Here is a 17,753-nt window from a genome sequence, read left to right as displayed (position 1 = left end):
GATGGCTGGGGGCTACTAGCTATATGTCATATCCAACCTGCTTTGCGGGGAAGGGCAGTGAAGAAAAGAGTTTTGTTTTTTTTAATGTACTCAGCAATAGATAACCAAGTCATAGAATCACAGAATTGTAGAGTCAGAAGAGACCCTGAGGAACATCTAGTTCAACCCTTTACAATGCAGGAATATGCAGCTATAATAATAATAATAATAATAATAATAATAATAATAATAATTTATTTATACCCCACCCATCTGGCTGAGTTTCCCCAGCCACTCTGGGCAGATCCCAATCAAGTGCTAAAAACAGTACAGCATTAAATATTAAAAACTTCCCTGAACAGGGCTGCCTTAAGATGTCTTCTGAATGTCAGGTAGTTGTTTATCTCTTTGTAAGTAATTTTATTTACGGCCATAGGCCCATACAGGTAAAAACGACACATAAATAACAACTTGTGCACGTGGGGAAAACAGCCACTAAAACACCACTATAACAATAAAATACTATAGAATAGAATGGCATACTACGCCTTAGTTAGCTTGTAGTGCTCCTTGGCGTCGCTTTTGGGTAAGGACAGCGACCAGGAACCTTGCCACTTTCAGGGTCGTATGAGTATCCTTATCCTGCAAGAATTGGGCAAGGTGGAATTTTGGTGGGGTGCCCTCTAGTTTCTGTATGATTGATCCCAACAAATTTGCCCGTGGCACATTAAACAGGGGGCAAGTGAACATAATGTGCTGGAGCGACTCTGGTGTCTCCTTATCACATTCGCACATGGCGGGGGCTTGACCCTTTGAGAATCTATGTCTCAGGACATTGGAGGGAAAAACGTTGAACCTCGCTTTGGTGAAGGCCAGTCTATGGGCAACAGTCGAAAGGGAGGAGAGGTATGATGGAACGCAGTAAGTTAATGTGATACCAATGTTCTGAGGCGAACAAACACCTCCCCCCCGCATGTAATTTCGCTGTAGATCGATGTCATCCAGTCTTTGGCGGATCAGTCTTTGAGCAGTAATTTGGTCTAGTTTTAGGGAATCTGAAGGAGAGATTCCATAACTCAGGAGTTTGGCATGAATTCTACTAGTCCAAGGGCTAGAGAATTCATCTCGCCATACATTAAAATGTCACACATTAAAAACTTCCCTGAACAGGGCTGCCTTCAGTTGTCTTCTAAATGTCAGGTAGTCTTTGACATCTGATGGGAGGGCGTTCCACAGGGCGGGTGCCACTACCGAGAAGGCCCTCTGCCTGGTTCCCTGTAGCCTCACTTCTCACAATGAGGGAACCGCCAGAAGGCCCTTGGAGCTGGACCTCAGTGTCTGGGATGAACGATGGGGGTGGAGACGCTCCTTCAGGTATACTGGGCCGAGGCCATTTAGGGCTTTAAAGGTCAGCACCAACACTTTGAACCGTACTTGGAAACAGACTGGGAGCCACTGCAGATCTCTCAGAACCGGTGTTATGTGGTCCTGGCGGCCACTCCCAGTCACCAGTCTAGCTGCCGCATTCTGGATTAATTGCAGTTTCCGGGTCACCTTCATAGGTAGCCCCACGTAGAGCGCATTGCAGTAGTCCAAGCTGTCCCATATGGAGGTTGAACCTGCAACCTTGAGGTTATCAGCTATCCAAATGCATCTCCCTAGCAAGCAGAGGGGCTGTGATGGCCTGGGATTCCGATTTAGAGGCTGAACCAGAGGAATCCCAGCCTGCACAGGAGTCCCCGCCTCCAGGGCCGGCTGAATTGGGGCAGGGCCTTGATGTTGAAGCGCCTGCACCTGTGTCGGAGCCTCAGGAGCAGGCACCAGGTGATCCCACTCTGGCTCCAGAGCTGGTTGAGGACTCAGTGCCTGCAGGTGAGTCTCCCCCTGGGCCCAGTAACCCTTTAGCCTCTCCTGAACTGCAGAGACTCAGGGCAGAGAGGCGAAGGGAACTGGTTGCTCCCAGGAGGAGTGCTCGCCTTAAGGCCAAGAGAGGCGGGTCTCCTGGGGGCCGGGACCGCCCCTGGCCTCAGAACAAATAAAGGCCAGTCGGCCCGGTCCCAGGTTGTGGGAGCAACGTCGTTGTTGAGTTCCTGTTCCTGCCCGGACCCAGACCTGACTCTCCAGTGCTCCTGTCCCCGCCCGGCTTCCTGTTTCGGACCTCGCCCCGCTCCTTGTGGACTGATTCCAGGCTAGTGACCCAGGACCGGACTTTGACTACGCCTACGGTATCCTTCCCCCCGGGATCAGCACAGTTTGCTCCCACCAGCCCGCACTCTCCCTTCGTTGGGGTGCGTTCGGGAAGAGCTAGAAGCCATGGCCGACCAAGCAGCTGCCCTGGTGGCATTGGCCCAGGAGAACCAGGCCTTGACCCACACCGTGCAGCAGCTCAGCGATGTGGTCACGGCACTTCAGCAGCGGTTGGACGCCCTACCGGCTCCTGGGGCCGACGCCCCTGCTCCTGGCAAGTACCCAGTGGCTTTGCCAGAGAAATTTGATGGGGACCCGGCCAGCTTCCCCATGTTCCTTGCCCAGGCCAAGTTGTACATTCAGGGGAGAGCCCGGAACTTCCCTGACGACCGCACCAAGGTGCACTTTTTGATTAGTTTGTTAAAGGACCAGGCGGCCAAATGGGCGTTGCCGCTGCTCAGGCAAGACTCCCCCTTGCTGATAGACTATATGGGGTTTTGCAATCATTTGGAGGCCGCATTCGGCAACCCCCAGAAGGGGAGTCAAGCCAACCGGGCAATCAGGTGGTTGAAACAGGGCAAGTCCACTGTGGCCGCATACACCACGGAATTCCGGCTGCCGGCACAGGACTTGACCTGGAATGACTCTGCTCTTCGGGACCAGTATCTCGAGGGGCTTTCAGACGAGATACTGGACCAGCTGGCCACAATGGAACGCCCCACCACGCTAGACGCCCTCATTCAACGGAGTCTACAAATAGACGATCGGCTGGAGGACCGTCGCCAGGCCCGGGGCCACTGGCACTTCCAGTTCTCAGCGCCAGTTTCTACTAGCAGCTCCACGGCCACAGCCGAGTCATCGGAGGAGCCTATGCAGCTTGGGGCAGTGCGGCCACGCCTCTCCCCCGCGGAGAAGACGCGGCGTCGGGAGGGGAATCTATGTCTCTATTGTGGCGGAAGCGGACACTACGCCCGGTCCTGTCCTGAGAAATGCCAGCCACAGGGAAACCGCCAAACCCCAGTAGCTGATGGCCCTGGCTACCTGGGGTCCCAAATAGCGCAGAATGGGGCCGCACCAATTGAATTGCAACACCTTATGGTTCCGGTACGTCTATACCCTCCGGGTGGGCCCTGGATCCTTACCCATGCTCTGGTGGATTCGGGGGCAACCCGCTTGTATATGGACGCTGCCTTTGCTGCCCATCATCGGGTGCCACTTCAGAACAAGCCAGAACCTGTACAGGTGGAGGCAATTGATGGACGGCTCCTGCGTTCAGGTGCCGTTACTCAGGAGACCCAGCCCTTGGTCCTGTGTCTCCAGCAGCACCGGGAGATGCGAACCTTGGACATTGCCTCCATGCCCCGGTTCCCCCTGGTGCTCGGAATGGACTGGCTGGAGGCTCACAATGTTCAGATTGACTGGGTCAAACGGACTGTGCACTTCCCAGACCCAAGTTCTCATGCCCAGACCAAGATGCTAGCAGCAGCGCCCACTGAGGAGGCTGCATCTACGCTCCCCGCTGAATACCGGGACTATCACGACGTGTTCGAGGAACGGGGGGCGGACCAGCTGCCGCCGCATCGGTCTTTTGACTGCGGCATAGACCTCCAGCCTGGAGCGCCCCTGCCGGTGAGTCGCTTATACTCTCTAACAGAGCCAGAGCGCGAGGCCTTGCAGGACTTCTTGCGCAAGAACCTGGAGCGTGGTTTCATTAGGCCTTCTACCTCGCTCACTGCTGCGCCAGTGCTCTTCGTTAAGAAGAAATGTGGGGAGCTCCGCCTTTGCCATGATTACCGGGCCCTGAACAAAATCACCATCCCAGACCGGTACCCCTTGCCCCTTATTTCGGAGTTGCTGGAGCGGGTGCAAGGGGCGCAGGTGTTCACCAAGCTAGACCTCTGGGGGGCCTACAATTTAATTCGGATCCGAGCCGGGGATGAGTGGAAGACAGCATTCGGGACCCGGTACGGGCAGTTCGAATACCTGGTGATGCCTTTCGGACTGTGCAATGCGCCTGCTGTGTTCCAACGATACATCAACCACGTGTTTCAGGACTTGCTAGACAAGTACGTGGTGGTGTACTTGGATGACATTCTGGTTTTCTCCCGTGACCCGGCTCGCCACGAGGATCATGTCCGGACCGTGCTGCAGCGCTTGCGAGAGCACCGCCTGTATGCAAAGCTCAGCAAGTGCGAGTTCCATCAGCGGTCAGTGGACTTCCTTGGTCACCGACTCTCTCCAGATGGGGTGCAGATGGATCCTGGAAAGGTGGCAGCGGTTCGGGAATGGGCGGCACCTCGGAACCGCAAGGACCTACAGCGATTCCTGGGGTTCGCCAACTATTACCGGACCTTCATTGCGGATCGCACCACCCCATTGACCCGGCTGCTGCGCCCCAAGATGCCCTTTTCCTGGGACAAGGAGGCAGAGGAGGCATTTCAGGGGTTGAAGGCCTGTTTCCAGAGAGCACCGATCTTGCAACACCCTGATCCCTCTCGACCCTTTGTGGTAGAGACCGACGCCTCCAGTACGGCTCTCGGTGCCGTCTTGTCTCAGCAGCACGGACCTGATGCGCCACTCTTACCCTGCACCTACTATTCCCGCCAGCTCCTTCAAGCGGAGCATAATTATACCGTGTGGGAGCGGGAACTACTGGCCATCAAGGTGGCCTTTGAGGTCTGGCGCCACCATCTTGAGGGGGCACGGCACCCAGTGGAGGTGAGAACCGACCACCAGAACCTGGAGTACCTCCAGACCACCCGCAATCTGAACCAAAGGCAGATCCGGTGGGCGTTGTTCTTTTCCCGGTTCCAGTTCCGGATCCGCTACATCCCGAGCTCCCAAAACCAGAAGGCGGATGCCCTGTCCCGGAAACCTGAAGACAACGCAGACACGGTACAGCAAGCGGTACCCACCACGATCCTACCACCGGCTGCATTCCTGGCCACCCAGGAGGCTGAGCCACTGCAGGCTCAGGTGCTGCAACAGCAGCGGGTCGATGCTTGGGCCCAGGAATGACTCCGGGAACTGGCCGAAGGGTCATGCCCTCAGTATCCAGGTCTGGTCTTGCATCAGGGCCTTCTGCTGCACCACGGTCGCCTATACATCCCGCCAGGGCCACTGCGGGCTGAGGTTCTCCGGATGACCCATGATGCCCCAGCCGCGGGACACTTTGGGCGGTATAGGACCACCCATCTGGTAAGCCGTGAGTTTTGGTGGCCCCGCCTGAAGGCTGACGTGGCTCGCTATGTCGCTGGTTGTGATGTCTGCCGGCGGGCCAAGGGCCCTACCGGGCGACCCCCCGGCCTTCTTCAGCCGTTGCCGGTTCCACCACGTCCTTGGTTTCTCTGGACTTTGTAGTGGACTTACCCCCGTCTCGTGGCTGCACCTGCCTTCTAGTTTTCTCCGACCATTTCACTAAGATGGTGCACTGTGCTCCCTGCCCATCCGTACCCTCAGCTAAGGAAACAGCTCAGCTGTACCTTCAGCATGTCTTCCGCCTGCATGGCCTACCTGAGCGTGTGGTGTCCGACCGGGGCGTTCAGTTCACATCCCGGTTCTGGCGAGCTTTGCACCAGGCCCTCGGGACAGAGGTCTGTCTCTCATCAGCCTACCACCCACAGACCGATGGCCAGACGGAACGCGTGAATGCGGTGCTGGAGCAGTACCTCCGGTGTTACTGCAGCTACCAGCAGGATGACTGGGTCAACCACCTTGCATTGGCGGAGTTCGCTTACAACAACGCGGTGAATGCGTCCACCCAGCAGACCCTGTTCCAGGCCAGTTACGGTTTTCATCCACGGCTGTTTCCGGATGTGCTGCCGGCATCTGCGGTCCCTGCGGTGACAGGGTGGCTTCAGGAGCTCCAGTCCCAGCAACAGCTATTGATGGAGCAACTGCACCAGGCCAAGGAGGCGTACAAGGCCCAGGCCGACCGCCACCACCAGGTGGGGCCGGAACTCCACGTCGGTGACCTGGTATGGCTATCCACTCGCCACCTCCACCCCTCTCAACCTTCGCGGAAGCTGGACGCCCGTTTCACTGGCCCGTTTCCTATCGTGGACCAGGTCTCGCCTGTGGCATTCCATCTCCGGTTGCCCGCAACCCTGAAGGTTCACCCGGTATTCCACAGGTCCCTTCTGAGTCCAGTGGCCCCACCCGACGAGTTCCACCCGGACCGTCCCCGACCGCAGCCAGTTTTGGTTCAGGGGGAGCCTGAGTACGAGGTGGAACGCATTCTGGACTCCCGATACCGCAGGGGAAAGCTGCAGTACCTCATAGACTGGAAGGGGTATGGACCGGAGGACCGTTCCTGGGAACCAGCAACCAACGTCCACGCGCCTGCTTGCCTCCGAGATTTCCATGTGGCGTACCCCAGCAAGCCGGGTCCAGACCCTCAATTGAGGGGGGGGGCTGGGAGGAGGGATGGTGTGATGGCCTGGGATTCCGATTCAGAGGCTGAACCAGAGGAATCCCAGCCTGCACAGGAGTCCCCGCCTCCAGGGCCGGCTGAATTGGGGCAGGGCCTTGATGCTGAAGCGCCTGCACCTGTGTCAGAGCCTCAGGAGCAGGCACCAGGTGATCCCACTCTGGCTCCAGAGGTGGTTGAGGACTCAGTGCCTGCAGGTGAGTCTCCCCCTGGGCCCAGTAACCCTTTAGCCTCTCCTGAACTGCAGAGACTCAGGGCAGAGAGGCGAAGGGAACTGGTTGCTCCCAGGAGGAGTGCTCGCCTTAAGGCCAAGAGAGGCAGGTCTCCTGGGGGCCGGGACCGCCCCTGGCCTCAGAACAGATAAAGGCCAGTCGGCCCGGTCCCAGGTTGTGGGAGCAACGTCGTTGTTGAGTTCCTGTTCCTGCCCGGACCCAGACCTGACTCTCCAGTGCTCCTGTCCCCACCCGGCTTCCTGTTTCGGACCTCGCCCCGCTCCTTGTGGACTGATTCCAGGCTAGTGACCCAGGACCGGACTTTGACTATGCCTACGGTAACCTTCCCCCCGGGATCAGCACAGGGGCCTCGTGGGCTCCCAGGGTATGTTGCTGCTTTTGGAAACTGATGCAGCTTTGAAACCAGACTGTTTCTCTGGGTGCACATACATGCATCTCTAGGCTCATGCTATGATTTTGCAAATAGAAAAGTATTACAAAAATACAGTCATCTCTGCTGACAAGGAAGCAAATCCCATAGAAGGCTACTGTCTGAACTTCCTACCAGCTGAGGAAGAGGAGAGCATGGGATTTTCTCTTTGTTTTCCTTTTATCACTGTTCCTAGGTTTCCCCTTCTGTTACAAATGACCCCCCCCCTTTCCTTACCCATTTCCATGTTTTCATATCTTTGCTTTTTCATGCAGCCACTCTGCATTAAACATTTTAGCAGGAACGCTGCTGCTTCTTTTTTTGAAAAGTCTACCCATTGCGTTTCTTTCTAACAATTCTGAACGAGGATTACGAAAATCATTGTGAAGCAGGAAATGGCAGGGGTGGGGTGAAGGGAAATTGGAAGCGACTTTCAGCTTAGCTTATGAATGTGTAATGAAAGAACGTGAGGCTTTGCTTCAGTCACGGTGTGCCAAGGAGGAATACTGAACAAAAGGGTCATTATTATGGCTGAGCATTCTAAGAGCTTACAAGAAAAACAGTCAGAAATGGAATAAGTTAAAAGGGGTCACAGCCAGATCAAAAACGTTGGCCTAGATTTAGTGCTTTATGCTTTGCTTCAGGAATGCAATTTACTCCCACCTGGATCCAAGCAGCTTCATAGCAGTTGTGTCTATGGTGGTATTCCCCCGTACACGTAGATATGTCTAGCTTGCTTGCTTGGGCTGCAATGCCCTAATCCACGTTGTTTAAGCATTTTTTTTAATCCTTCACTCATGTTTCAAATATGTCAAACATGCAAATGGCAGAGCTCCTCTTGGTAACATGATTCATGTCAATTCAGCACTTGTATAAACCATGTGAGTTACTCCAAAGTATGGGGCATACGGGGTGTATGGGGAGAGGCACTATCTCTGCTGGGGGAAGCATCATGCTCCTTCTGGGATAGTTCAGCCACCACTGGTCCCTACCATGCACTCAATTCTCATTTGTTGTTCCTAGAAGCTGCCAGTATGTAACAGTAGCCACACCCAGGGTAACAGCTTTGACTGGTCGGCTAAACCAGGTGAGGGTAGCCGATAGGTCATAAACCCTTGGTGAGTCTTGTCTATCTCCTGCATGTGAAGACAAGTTCTGGCAGATTGAGCGAACAAGACCAATAGTGGGTCCCATGATCAAGAAGGCAGTTTCTGCAGGTGTTGTTGAAGGAAATGAAGGGCAGATGGGGCTCAGGAACCTGAGAAGGTAGCCCATCTAGGAGTTGGGTCATTTCCACAGAATGGAAGATGGCAGGATCCCCAAGGATGTGCTCTATGGAGAGCTGGATTCAGGCACCAGGCCCATTGACAGACCAACTCTAAGATGTCTGCAAACGAGACATGATGGCTGACAACATCAACCCCGCTGTGTGGGAATCCCATGCAGATGACCATAGTGCCTGGAGACAGACAGAGAGGTTGTGTATCCACAGCAGTGACCGGAAGAGGAATAACCTCTGGAATGAGCTCAAAGAGAAGAAACGGCATGGTACACCTGCATCAGCACAACTGGACGCCTTCATCTGCCCTAGCTGCAGTAAAACATGTCTCTTCCATATTGGTCTCTACAGCCACAACAGGTGCTGTAACTCTCCAATGGTTTGACTTCACTCCTTCATTGTCTCCTGAGATAGACAGATGCCAACAACTTCAAAATTGCTGCTGCTGCTGCTAGATTAGATACACCATTTGCCTCCTCTAGCAAGGCAATGATTTAATTCTTAAATGCATATAGTGGTCTCTCTAAGCCAGTACTGGAACCGCAATGCAGGAATCACAGCTAAATTGTTGAAGACCCCCTTCAGTTCTTTCGCACTAAGAAACCAGAAGTTCAGTGTGTAGCAATCGCACTAGAATGCTATAATCACAGGACAAGAAAGAAAGCTTTCCAATCCACAACCCTAAGGCATGCCAGAAACGTCTGCCAAATGTAGGAATACTTAGAACAATCTTGATGGTTTCCGCAAATTGGGCAAATCGTAATCTACAGTGGAAGAGACACACCCTTGGTCACTAGCCAATCTGATAAGTGAAAACCCCTTCTCAGTCTCAAATAAGCGATTTAGCTTGAGAACTAGATGTGAAGAAATGCCTACCCTACAAGCCTGCAGCCATGGCCATGGCCATTTCAGATGACCCCAGAATAAATGGATTTCAAGATGCAGAGTTGGGAATAACCACTGCCTGGATCTCGGGGAGTCCTTGCTGTGAATAGTGAACAGTACTGGGGCAGATGGACTGATTCTGAGACTCAGGATAAGGCAGTTTCATATGTCTGTGAGTGCAGAGGAGGGATAGAGGAGAAATTTGGTACAGTGTACATTTTAATGTGGACTTTTCTAATTCACAGTTGCCAATAGAATATACGGACCAAAATGCACCTATCCTTCAGAATTCACACTTCCACGAATTTTGTAATGCAGTTTCTCCAATCACTGTGTACAAAAAACAAAAACAAAAAAACAACACGCTGACAAACATAAAATTTGCAAACCAATGTAGAAATGTTACAAATTGAATTTAAAATTTGCAAACCAATGTAAAAATGTTACAAATTGAACTTAAAATAAAAAAGAGAAACTGAGAGAAAGCCAGACTGACTGGTTTTGTCAACCCCTAATTCTCAGTAAATGAAGAACCTTCACAATGCAGGAAGAAAGTAGGGTTCCCAGGTCCTATCCAGGAGACTTTGCTTATCACTTTAAGAGCTCAGAGCCAATGAGGGAGTATGTATTGGGGGTAGTGAACTCCTGCCCTTCTGCTCCAATGGTCCTCTTGACCACCTTTATTTGCCACATTCAGTGGGATGTAAGCTGGAGAGAATGGTGAGTGAATGAACCATATGGAATAGCAGGGCAGGAAGTGGGCTACTGCATCCTTGCTCACTCTCTCAACCTCTTAAATCAATGGACAGTCTTCCCACTAAGCCACATTCCCACAATGAATGCACTAAATGCTTTTGTGGATATTCATTGTATGAAGGAGTGAATATAATGTACCACATAGTATGTCAATGTTGACATGTAATGTACTAGACACTAGCCCATAAAATGTTTTAATAAAAATGAGTTTTTGAAAGCCCTCCAAAGATATCGTATTAAATTAGATACCTCATATAAGGTATCTAATATCAGATACCTCATATAAGGTATCTAATAGCTGAAGGGGGGGGGGAAATCTCACCATTAATTACTATGAAGTGATGGAACATAAATAGAACGGATAAGCCATAATGTCTGTTGTGTGTTTCATCTGACAATCTAGATTCGTCTTCACCAACCTGCTGCCCCACTCCAGATGTTTTGAAGAACAACTGTCATCATCCCCAACCAGCAGAGCTGATGGGAACTGTAAACCAAAACATCTGGAGGGCATCAGGTTGGCAAAGGCAGCAGACAAATATGTTTGAACCATTGTACATAGAGGATGATGATGGACTGAATTACTGAAAGTAGCTGGCATGGGACAAAAACAGAGTTTCCAAAAAAGAGCACAGCCAAGCTTTTCCTCTCACTCTGATCCCCTGGAATCTTATTAGTTTTACAACTTTTGATTCTATGTATACTAATGGGATGACCCCAGTGTGACGTCCTTATCCAAACAGACTGAACTTCACCAGGAATTACTTTTAACTTAAACCTTATGGGTTGATGCTTGGACAAAATAAGGAAGCATCCTGTTGGGAAAAGACCTCCATACTGGTATATTATCATGACCTGTGCCGGCATTGCAAGTGGATGTAAAGATGATCAGAGCTGTATTTGTTGTTGTTCTAGTCCCTGGGAACAGCTGCTACTGCCAAGCACACAGCTGCTTAGCTATAACAAGAGATGGTGTGTAACATGGATCATAACAGAAATGTTGTATATTCATCACCTAGACTTTTCAGGCTATGAGTGATCGCCAAAGAAGAAGAAGAAGCACTACAAACCTACACACCTAATATTTGGGGTAGGGTTTTTTTAATATAAAAAATAGCTTCACCGTGATCAATTTGACCGTAAAAGGCATGAGCGTTGGCAAAATAAACGAGGCCTCCACAAGGTTATACATGGAAGAAGGATGGTCTTCTCATTATCTGCCACTCTGAATATCTTCTCAACCACACATACACTGAGGATTTGGGCCTCTTAAAAAACAAAACAGACTAGCTTCTGACTTAATACATGGACTTTTACATCAGTATATTCTTAGCTCACGCTTTTAGGAGCTACCCTAGTCTATCGATTGTAAATCTTTTTAATTGATTTACCTTTTATTGTAAAGGGTAGGTAAGAAATCTAATAAATAATAACAGCGCTTGATAAATAAATAAATAAATAAATAAATAAATAAATAGACATGACAGAAAAACTGACATAAAATGAATAACTGTAATGAACTAGCATAAATACATTTGGTAGGTATATAAACACACAGACAGATAAATGATAATTAAAAGCTCTCTCCTTATTCCATTTGGATTTACAATGGTACCTCGGAGGTCTGTTCTTAATCTGAAACTGTTCTTAACCTGAAGCACCACTTTAGCTAATGGGGCCTCCTGCTGCTGCTGCGGCGCCAGAGCACGATTTCTGTTCTCATCCTGAAGCAAAGTTCTTAACCTGAGGTACTATTTCTGGGTTAGTGGAGTCTGTAACCTGAAGCGAATGTAACCTGAAGTGTATGTAACCCGAGGTACCACTGTGTTTATTTTTTGCTTTTGAAGTAGATGTATAGGTTTTTTTAATAATTGCCATTAGATTTCATAAAATTATTTTTATATAAGCAGTGTATTTATGTCGGTTTGTAACAGTTAATTTTTTTATCTCTATATTTTTTATTATCATATCTTCAATTTGTCAGGATTTAATCTCTTTTTTGCCCTGATAGATAGATAGATAGATAGATGACAGATAGATAGATAGATAGATAGATAGATAGATAGATAAAATGTGAATAAACTGGGATAAATATAGTGCATTAATAAAAACAGCAGGACAAATATTTCAGATTATAATAATAACACAGCCATCCATTAAAATAAAATAAAATAATAAAATAAAATAAATATTATGCAGGGATCTATAAGACATTTTGCTACTTACCCACACACTGGTTGCCTTCGCTCATTTGGTAACCAAACCGGCAAATGACTGGAGCTCGTGCAGCAGTTGGATAATTGGGAGCAGGAGCTGGGGCTGGAGGTGGTGGAGGATACGCATTAGGGTAAGGATTCAGATATGGCGATCGATAAACGGGATTTGTTCGTGGTATACAGAGATAGCCACCATTCTGGTTAACGCACACCATATCTCCTCTACAGGCCTCGACAATAGTCCGACATTCATCAACATCTGAAAGGATGCAGAAGGGAAAAAACAATGTATCTCTCTGCCAGTTAAAGGTTTATTTAGCAAATCAATCATTTGCTATTTAGATCAGTCAACAATTAAGGTCTGTACATTTAATCAATTCATCATTCATCATTTATATGCATTTATAAACATTTCAGTATAAGTGCCTTTTTTGTTACAGAAGTGCAGGAAAACTCAATAATACTAGTATTATTTTTTAAATTAAGCCACCGCTAACTTGGGGGGGGGGGGTAGAAAGGCATTTTTAATACTTTCCTCCTATTACAGGAGAGAAATGTGCTGCTGCTACACACTAGCAGAACATCAGCCACATCCACTGTGTGCTCAACCCAGGAGTGACCCTAGAAACCTCCAGGACTATGTTGATGACAACGTCCACTGCCGCCCACACAGAGGGAGCCAATGGTTTTGTGAGAGTGACATCATACGCACCCAGCACCTTCATATACACACCACAGGCAATATTATCCCATAGTGCCTCCCATCCCATCAGCTGCAGAGGCAGAGCTTGCAACAGCCCCACCACGACCAGTCCTCAGGCATTCCTCTAGAACTCCATTAGGCTCCACAAAAAGGTAGAAGGAACCTTCACTTCGCTGCCAATACATGGGGCTCTGCACAGTCCTCCTGGGTTCAAAGGTTCAAGACCAACCATGAGTGGGAAAGAACCTTTTGCGTGGACAGTTGGAGTCCCCCCAACCCCAGGCGACCCCCGAGAGTAATAATGACTCAAGACAACGTGCTATGGGATTAAAATTGGCCCCAACTTTATTAAGTTTCGGATGTAGGGAGACCTTGGCTCAGGCATTGGGCGTTTATCCTTCCCAGTCCCCAACCGAGGATCTGGGAGACCTCAGGGTTATCCAGAATGTGTGGGGATTGGGCTGGCTCTGGAGAACATATGTTCAAGCAGAGAGCCCCCCCCCCCCGGTTTGCCGCCATTGCAGGGGAGAGCAATGACAACTTCTCGGGGTATGGCCAATGCCTCCCCTCAATACCCCTTCAAAGGGGAACCCTGGGATCACCGCCACAAGGGTGGTTCGCCGCTTCACACACACCCCCATTTAAAAGATATACTAAAGGATTCCATCCAAGGCCTGAAACCACCAAAGTTGTGACGTTTTGCTACAGGGAAGGCAAAACCTGCCAATGCAGGAAAATTCCTTTCCGGCTATAAAACAGCGACCCTGACATAGCAGCCTGCATACCTGTGGAGAAGAGGTTAACCTGCAAAAGAAGACTTTACTGAGGGGGGGAGGGGGGGAGAAGCTCTGGAGCCGACTGCCGCTTCACAGGTAAGATTCACCTTCTGTTGTGTGGGCAGGACAGTCCCTCCCTTACCTGGCCAATCCCCTGGCAATACCTACCCAAGCAGGACTGGGCAACTGGCTGAGGCAGACGGAGACCTCCAGGTATCCAGCCTGGGGAGGATGAAGCCAGACTGAACTACCAGGAGTCGCACTGGGGTGCTGGGGGCTGCACACAACCACGCAAAAGGCGCCCCCATTTGATGTGGGGAGCAGTCATTGTTAAGCAGCCAAGGGGCAGGGCAAGTCACAAGAAGGGCAGCCACCGCACCATACTGACAGCAACAGCAACAGCATCCATTGGCCAACTGAATGAGGCATGGATCTGGCAAGCAGGAGATGGGAGTTCAAGCTGCACCGGGGGGGGGGAGAGGATATGTGTCCTCACAAGCTTTCAGAATGTCATCCCCCCCCCCGAAAACCTCTCATGTGCTCGTGCTTGAGCCCACACTAAAAACACCACAGATGTCATGGATTGGTTGGCTGCAGAGGAATGGTGGGAGGAACCAGGTGGGGAGCCACCAAGGGAAGATGGCTCAGAGCCCAGGAAGTGCTAGTGGTCAGAGGGAGAAGACTGGGAAGAGGAGGTGTCAGAAGCTGAGGAGGTAACATGGTTTGGTGAGCTCGGAGTCTGTGGCAAAGAGAAGCCCCAAATCAGAGGCAGAAGCTGAAGCAGTAGAGTGGAATGACAGAGGCCAAGAGCAGAAATGAGTCAGGCTGGTGAAGAGTCATGTGTAGCTCTCCCTCCTGCTGCAACAGGTTCCTCTCCTCCCTGGTCTCCCAGAATCAGGAGAGGTATGACCAGGGCAGAGGAGATGTTATCTTCACGCAAGCACAGTCTCAAATTGCTTGGGGGAAACCCTGGAGAGGAGAGGACTTAGGCAGCCGTGGGGAGGCTGTGGGAACTTGCAGTCTTGCAACTGCTTCATGGGGGCAAGACCTACCAGAGACGAGTCGCTATGCGTTCATTAGACTTGACACTCTTTTGCAGGTTGTGGCTTTGCTAATAAAGAGTTAACTCCAACTTGCACTGTGTGGCTCTTGCACAATTGCTGGCTCACGGCTAACAACAGAGCAGTTCCACAGCAGCGGGGAATTGAACATTATGGGGAAAGCTGCCCAGAAGAGGGGGCTGCAGAGGGTAATGGGCCAAAAGATGCCTCCCCATATGTTCTCAAGTGGGAGCCTCCGCTGGATCTCAGTCCTGGAAGGGTCCCTTCTCTTCACTAAAGGGCACTCTGGAAACAACTCAACATACATACATACATTTCATTAACTAAAACAATGGAAGGCTCATTGATATTACCTTGGTCTTGCCATGTCATGCAGATTGATAATGGTTTGTGCACAAGGTGAAGCAGTAATGCAATTTCCCAGATCCCCATTTTTAACATCCCGTCACACAGCTGCTAAGAACCATCTAATGGTGCAATAAAATGTAGACCTGCATTGGCCAGATCAACACAGGCCAACAGGGAGGTCTGGCATAAACTAGATTACTCAAAAAGCCTCATCTAACCCACATGATTTTATCTTATCCTACTCTTACGTTTCTAGTGAAAATGTAAAAGATCCCATTCTTATTGCCTTCTCTACTACGGTTTCATTTCTAATTGCAAACTCCTGTAGCCTTTTTCCACTAACACATTTGTAAAAGAACATTGGGATGCAAATTTCAGGCTTGTGGTTCCCCACCACCACCCCCGACACTGATGGTTTGATTTGGCAGCTGTGAAACTTGGCTCTTAATCTGGAACTGCAAGCTTCTTTTACACTCTTGCTTGCATAAACATGGTTACAGGATATTAAACTCTGAGGATTTGTTTCAGATCTCCTCTTAGCTCTCACCAACATTTGAAAGTTATTTCATGTGTCGTAATGAATTGACTTCAGACAGATACAAACTGATTAATAAGATTAGACTGCAGACACCATTTTGGAGACCCTCTTCCTGTTTTGTCTCCTCTGCCAGAGAGCTAAAAAATGAATGAGTTTTGGGGAGGGTTCAGTGGGAGAGCATCTGTTTTGCATGCAAAAGGTCCCTAGTCCAATCTCCACCATCTCTAGCTAGAGTTGGGAAGGCTCCCTGTCTGAAAACCGCTGCCAATCACTGTGGACAATATGGACCAGTGATTTGACTCAGTATATAACAGTTTCCTATGTTCCTAACTAAAGATTTGGTGGTCATACTAAATACCACCAAATGAATACATGGATTCAACTGGCAAGTATGGATTTGAACCTAGATCATACGTTCAAAATCCAGCATCCTGGCTGTTGCCACCACGTATTAATGACATCATCCCTAACTACAGCCATTTAGAATCATAAAGTTGGTAGTGACTCTGAAGGTCATTTAGTTTAACCCCCTGCTAATGCAGGAAATCTGATAAAGTATCCTGATAGGTGGCCATCCAGCCTTTGCTTAAACACCTCTAACAAAGGAAAACAGGTCATGCCACCAATAAGTTATTCCTAACATTTAGTTGAAATCCCTTTGTAATTTAACCCATTGGTTTGGGTCCTACCCTCTGGAGGAACAGAAAGTAGCGGATGCAGTTAACACCCTGAAGCAGACATACAGAAGGACAGAACCATAACCAATATGCTACGATCAGACAAAGGCACTGTACATAATGAGTAGTCGAGTCCTAGTTCAAAGGAATTGATGCAATAAAATCCTACCTAAGCACTGGCCCGAGGTACGGTCCATCTCAAACCCATTTGAGCATTGTTGCTAAAAAGAGAAAAGAAAAGGACACTCAGTCAATGGAAACCTGGATAAACACAGATCAGAATGAATTAGGATTCTCCCTTCCACACTTTGGTGCTGAGTTGCGAAATTTGCAGCAGACACACAAATTCAGGTACCACTATAAGATAACGTAGGTGAATGAAAGAACCCACAAGTGCCATGATTAAACTCCTAGTTGGCTGTGATCCTAAACCCAAAGCATTCTACCACTAGAGAATGTGCACAATAGAGATAATATCACAGTTCCATTCTTTAGGGTCAGGGTTAGATTTACTCTTGTCATTAAATGTGCAATTATTAAACTAAGGGCTCATCCACACTGCCATGTGGCCTGCCGCTTTCCCCCAAGAAAACCCACAGCTGAACAGTGAATTGAACCAAATGGCAATCAGGTTTTGCGTGGGTTGCCATTTGTCCCCATTCAGTGGTAAAGTGTGTGTTTTCTCCAGGAATGCTGCTGGACAAGAAAATTTAAAAAATAAAAAATAAATAAATGCACAGGACAAGTGAAGTGTGGAAGAGCCCTAAACATAAAACTACTGCAAAATTACCACACCATATCCTTAAAGGACACTCAAAGCATACCTATCCACAATCCTCAGAGCTGTAGTTTACCCCTCACAGAACTACAATTCCCAGCACCGATAACAAACAACAGTTGAAGTTTCTTGCACGGGGGGGCGGGCGGTGCTTTAAAGGTATAGTACGTACACAGTCGTATTTTATACCTATGTCCCCCACCTCACCCCATTGCACAAGCTGGATTTTGAAGTTTTCAATATTCTGATATTCTTTTCAAAGAGAGAAAGAGACAAGGAAGGAAAAAAATGCAACAACAAATTTAAATACTTTTTTTAAGGTTTCTTTTTTTAAAAAAAAAGCTAAAAATGAGTTTGGTAAAAACTACTGTAGTTCAAAAGACCAGGTGGCTCAACTAAATCATTGGCTTTAGTTTCTCCAAATTCCATCATGCATCTTCTGGCAGACCATTAGAGGATCTTGCTGGGTGAACATGAGGTCTTCAGGAAACTACCCTCT

At 49.0% G+C, this 17,753-nt stretch overlaps 1 protein-coding gene and 1 long non-coding RNA gene across 3 annotated transcripts in view; one reads left to right on the top strand and one right to left on the bottom strand.

The window, feature by feature from the left end:
* LOC307200864 overlaps positions 1 to 17,753 on the top strand; it is a 345,619-nt gene that overhangs the window by 312,173 nt on the left and 15,693 nt on the right. The gene's annotated exons all lie outside the window — the stretch shown is intronic.
* Positions 1 to 17,753, bottom strand: part of FBLN5 (fibulin 5) — a 70,848-nt gene that overhangs the window by 40,758 nt on the left and 12,337 nt on the right. For both annotated transcript variants that reach the window (XM_079948924.1, XM_079948925.1), the window contains 2 exons: positions 16,646 to 16,697; positions 12,384 to 12,632 (listed from right to left, as the gene is read on the bottom strand). In XM_079948924.1, the coding sequence (XP_079805050.1) occupies positions 12,384 to 12,632; positions 16,646 to 16,697 (301 nt within the window). The remainder of the gene's footprint in view (positions 1 to 12,383; positions 12,633 to 16,645; positions 16,698 to 17,753) is intronic.

This window comes from Podarcis cretensis (genome assembly GCF_951804945.1).
Source record: "Podarcis cretensis genome assembly, chromosome: 1".
Classification (NCBI taxonomy): Eukaryota; Metazoa; Chordata; class Lepidosauria; order Squamata; family Lacertidae; genus Podarcis; species Podarcis cretensis.
Note: the sequence above shows the minus strand (reverse complement) of the source record. Positions and strands in the feature narration are given on the sequence as shown.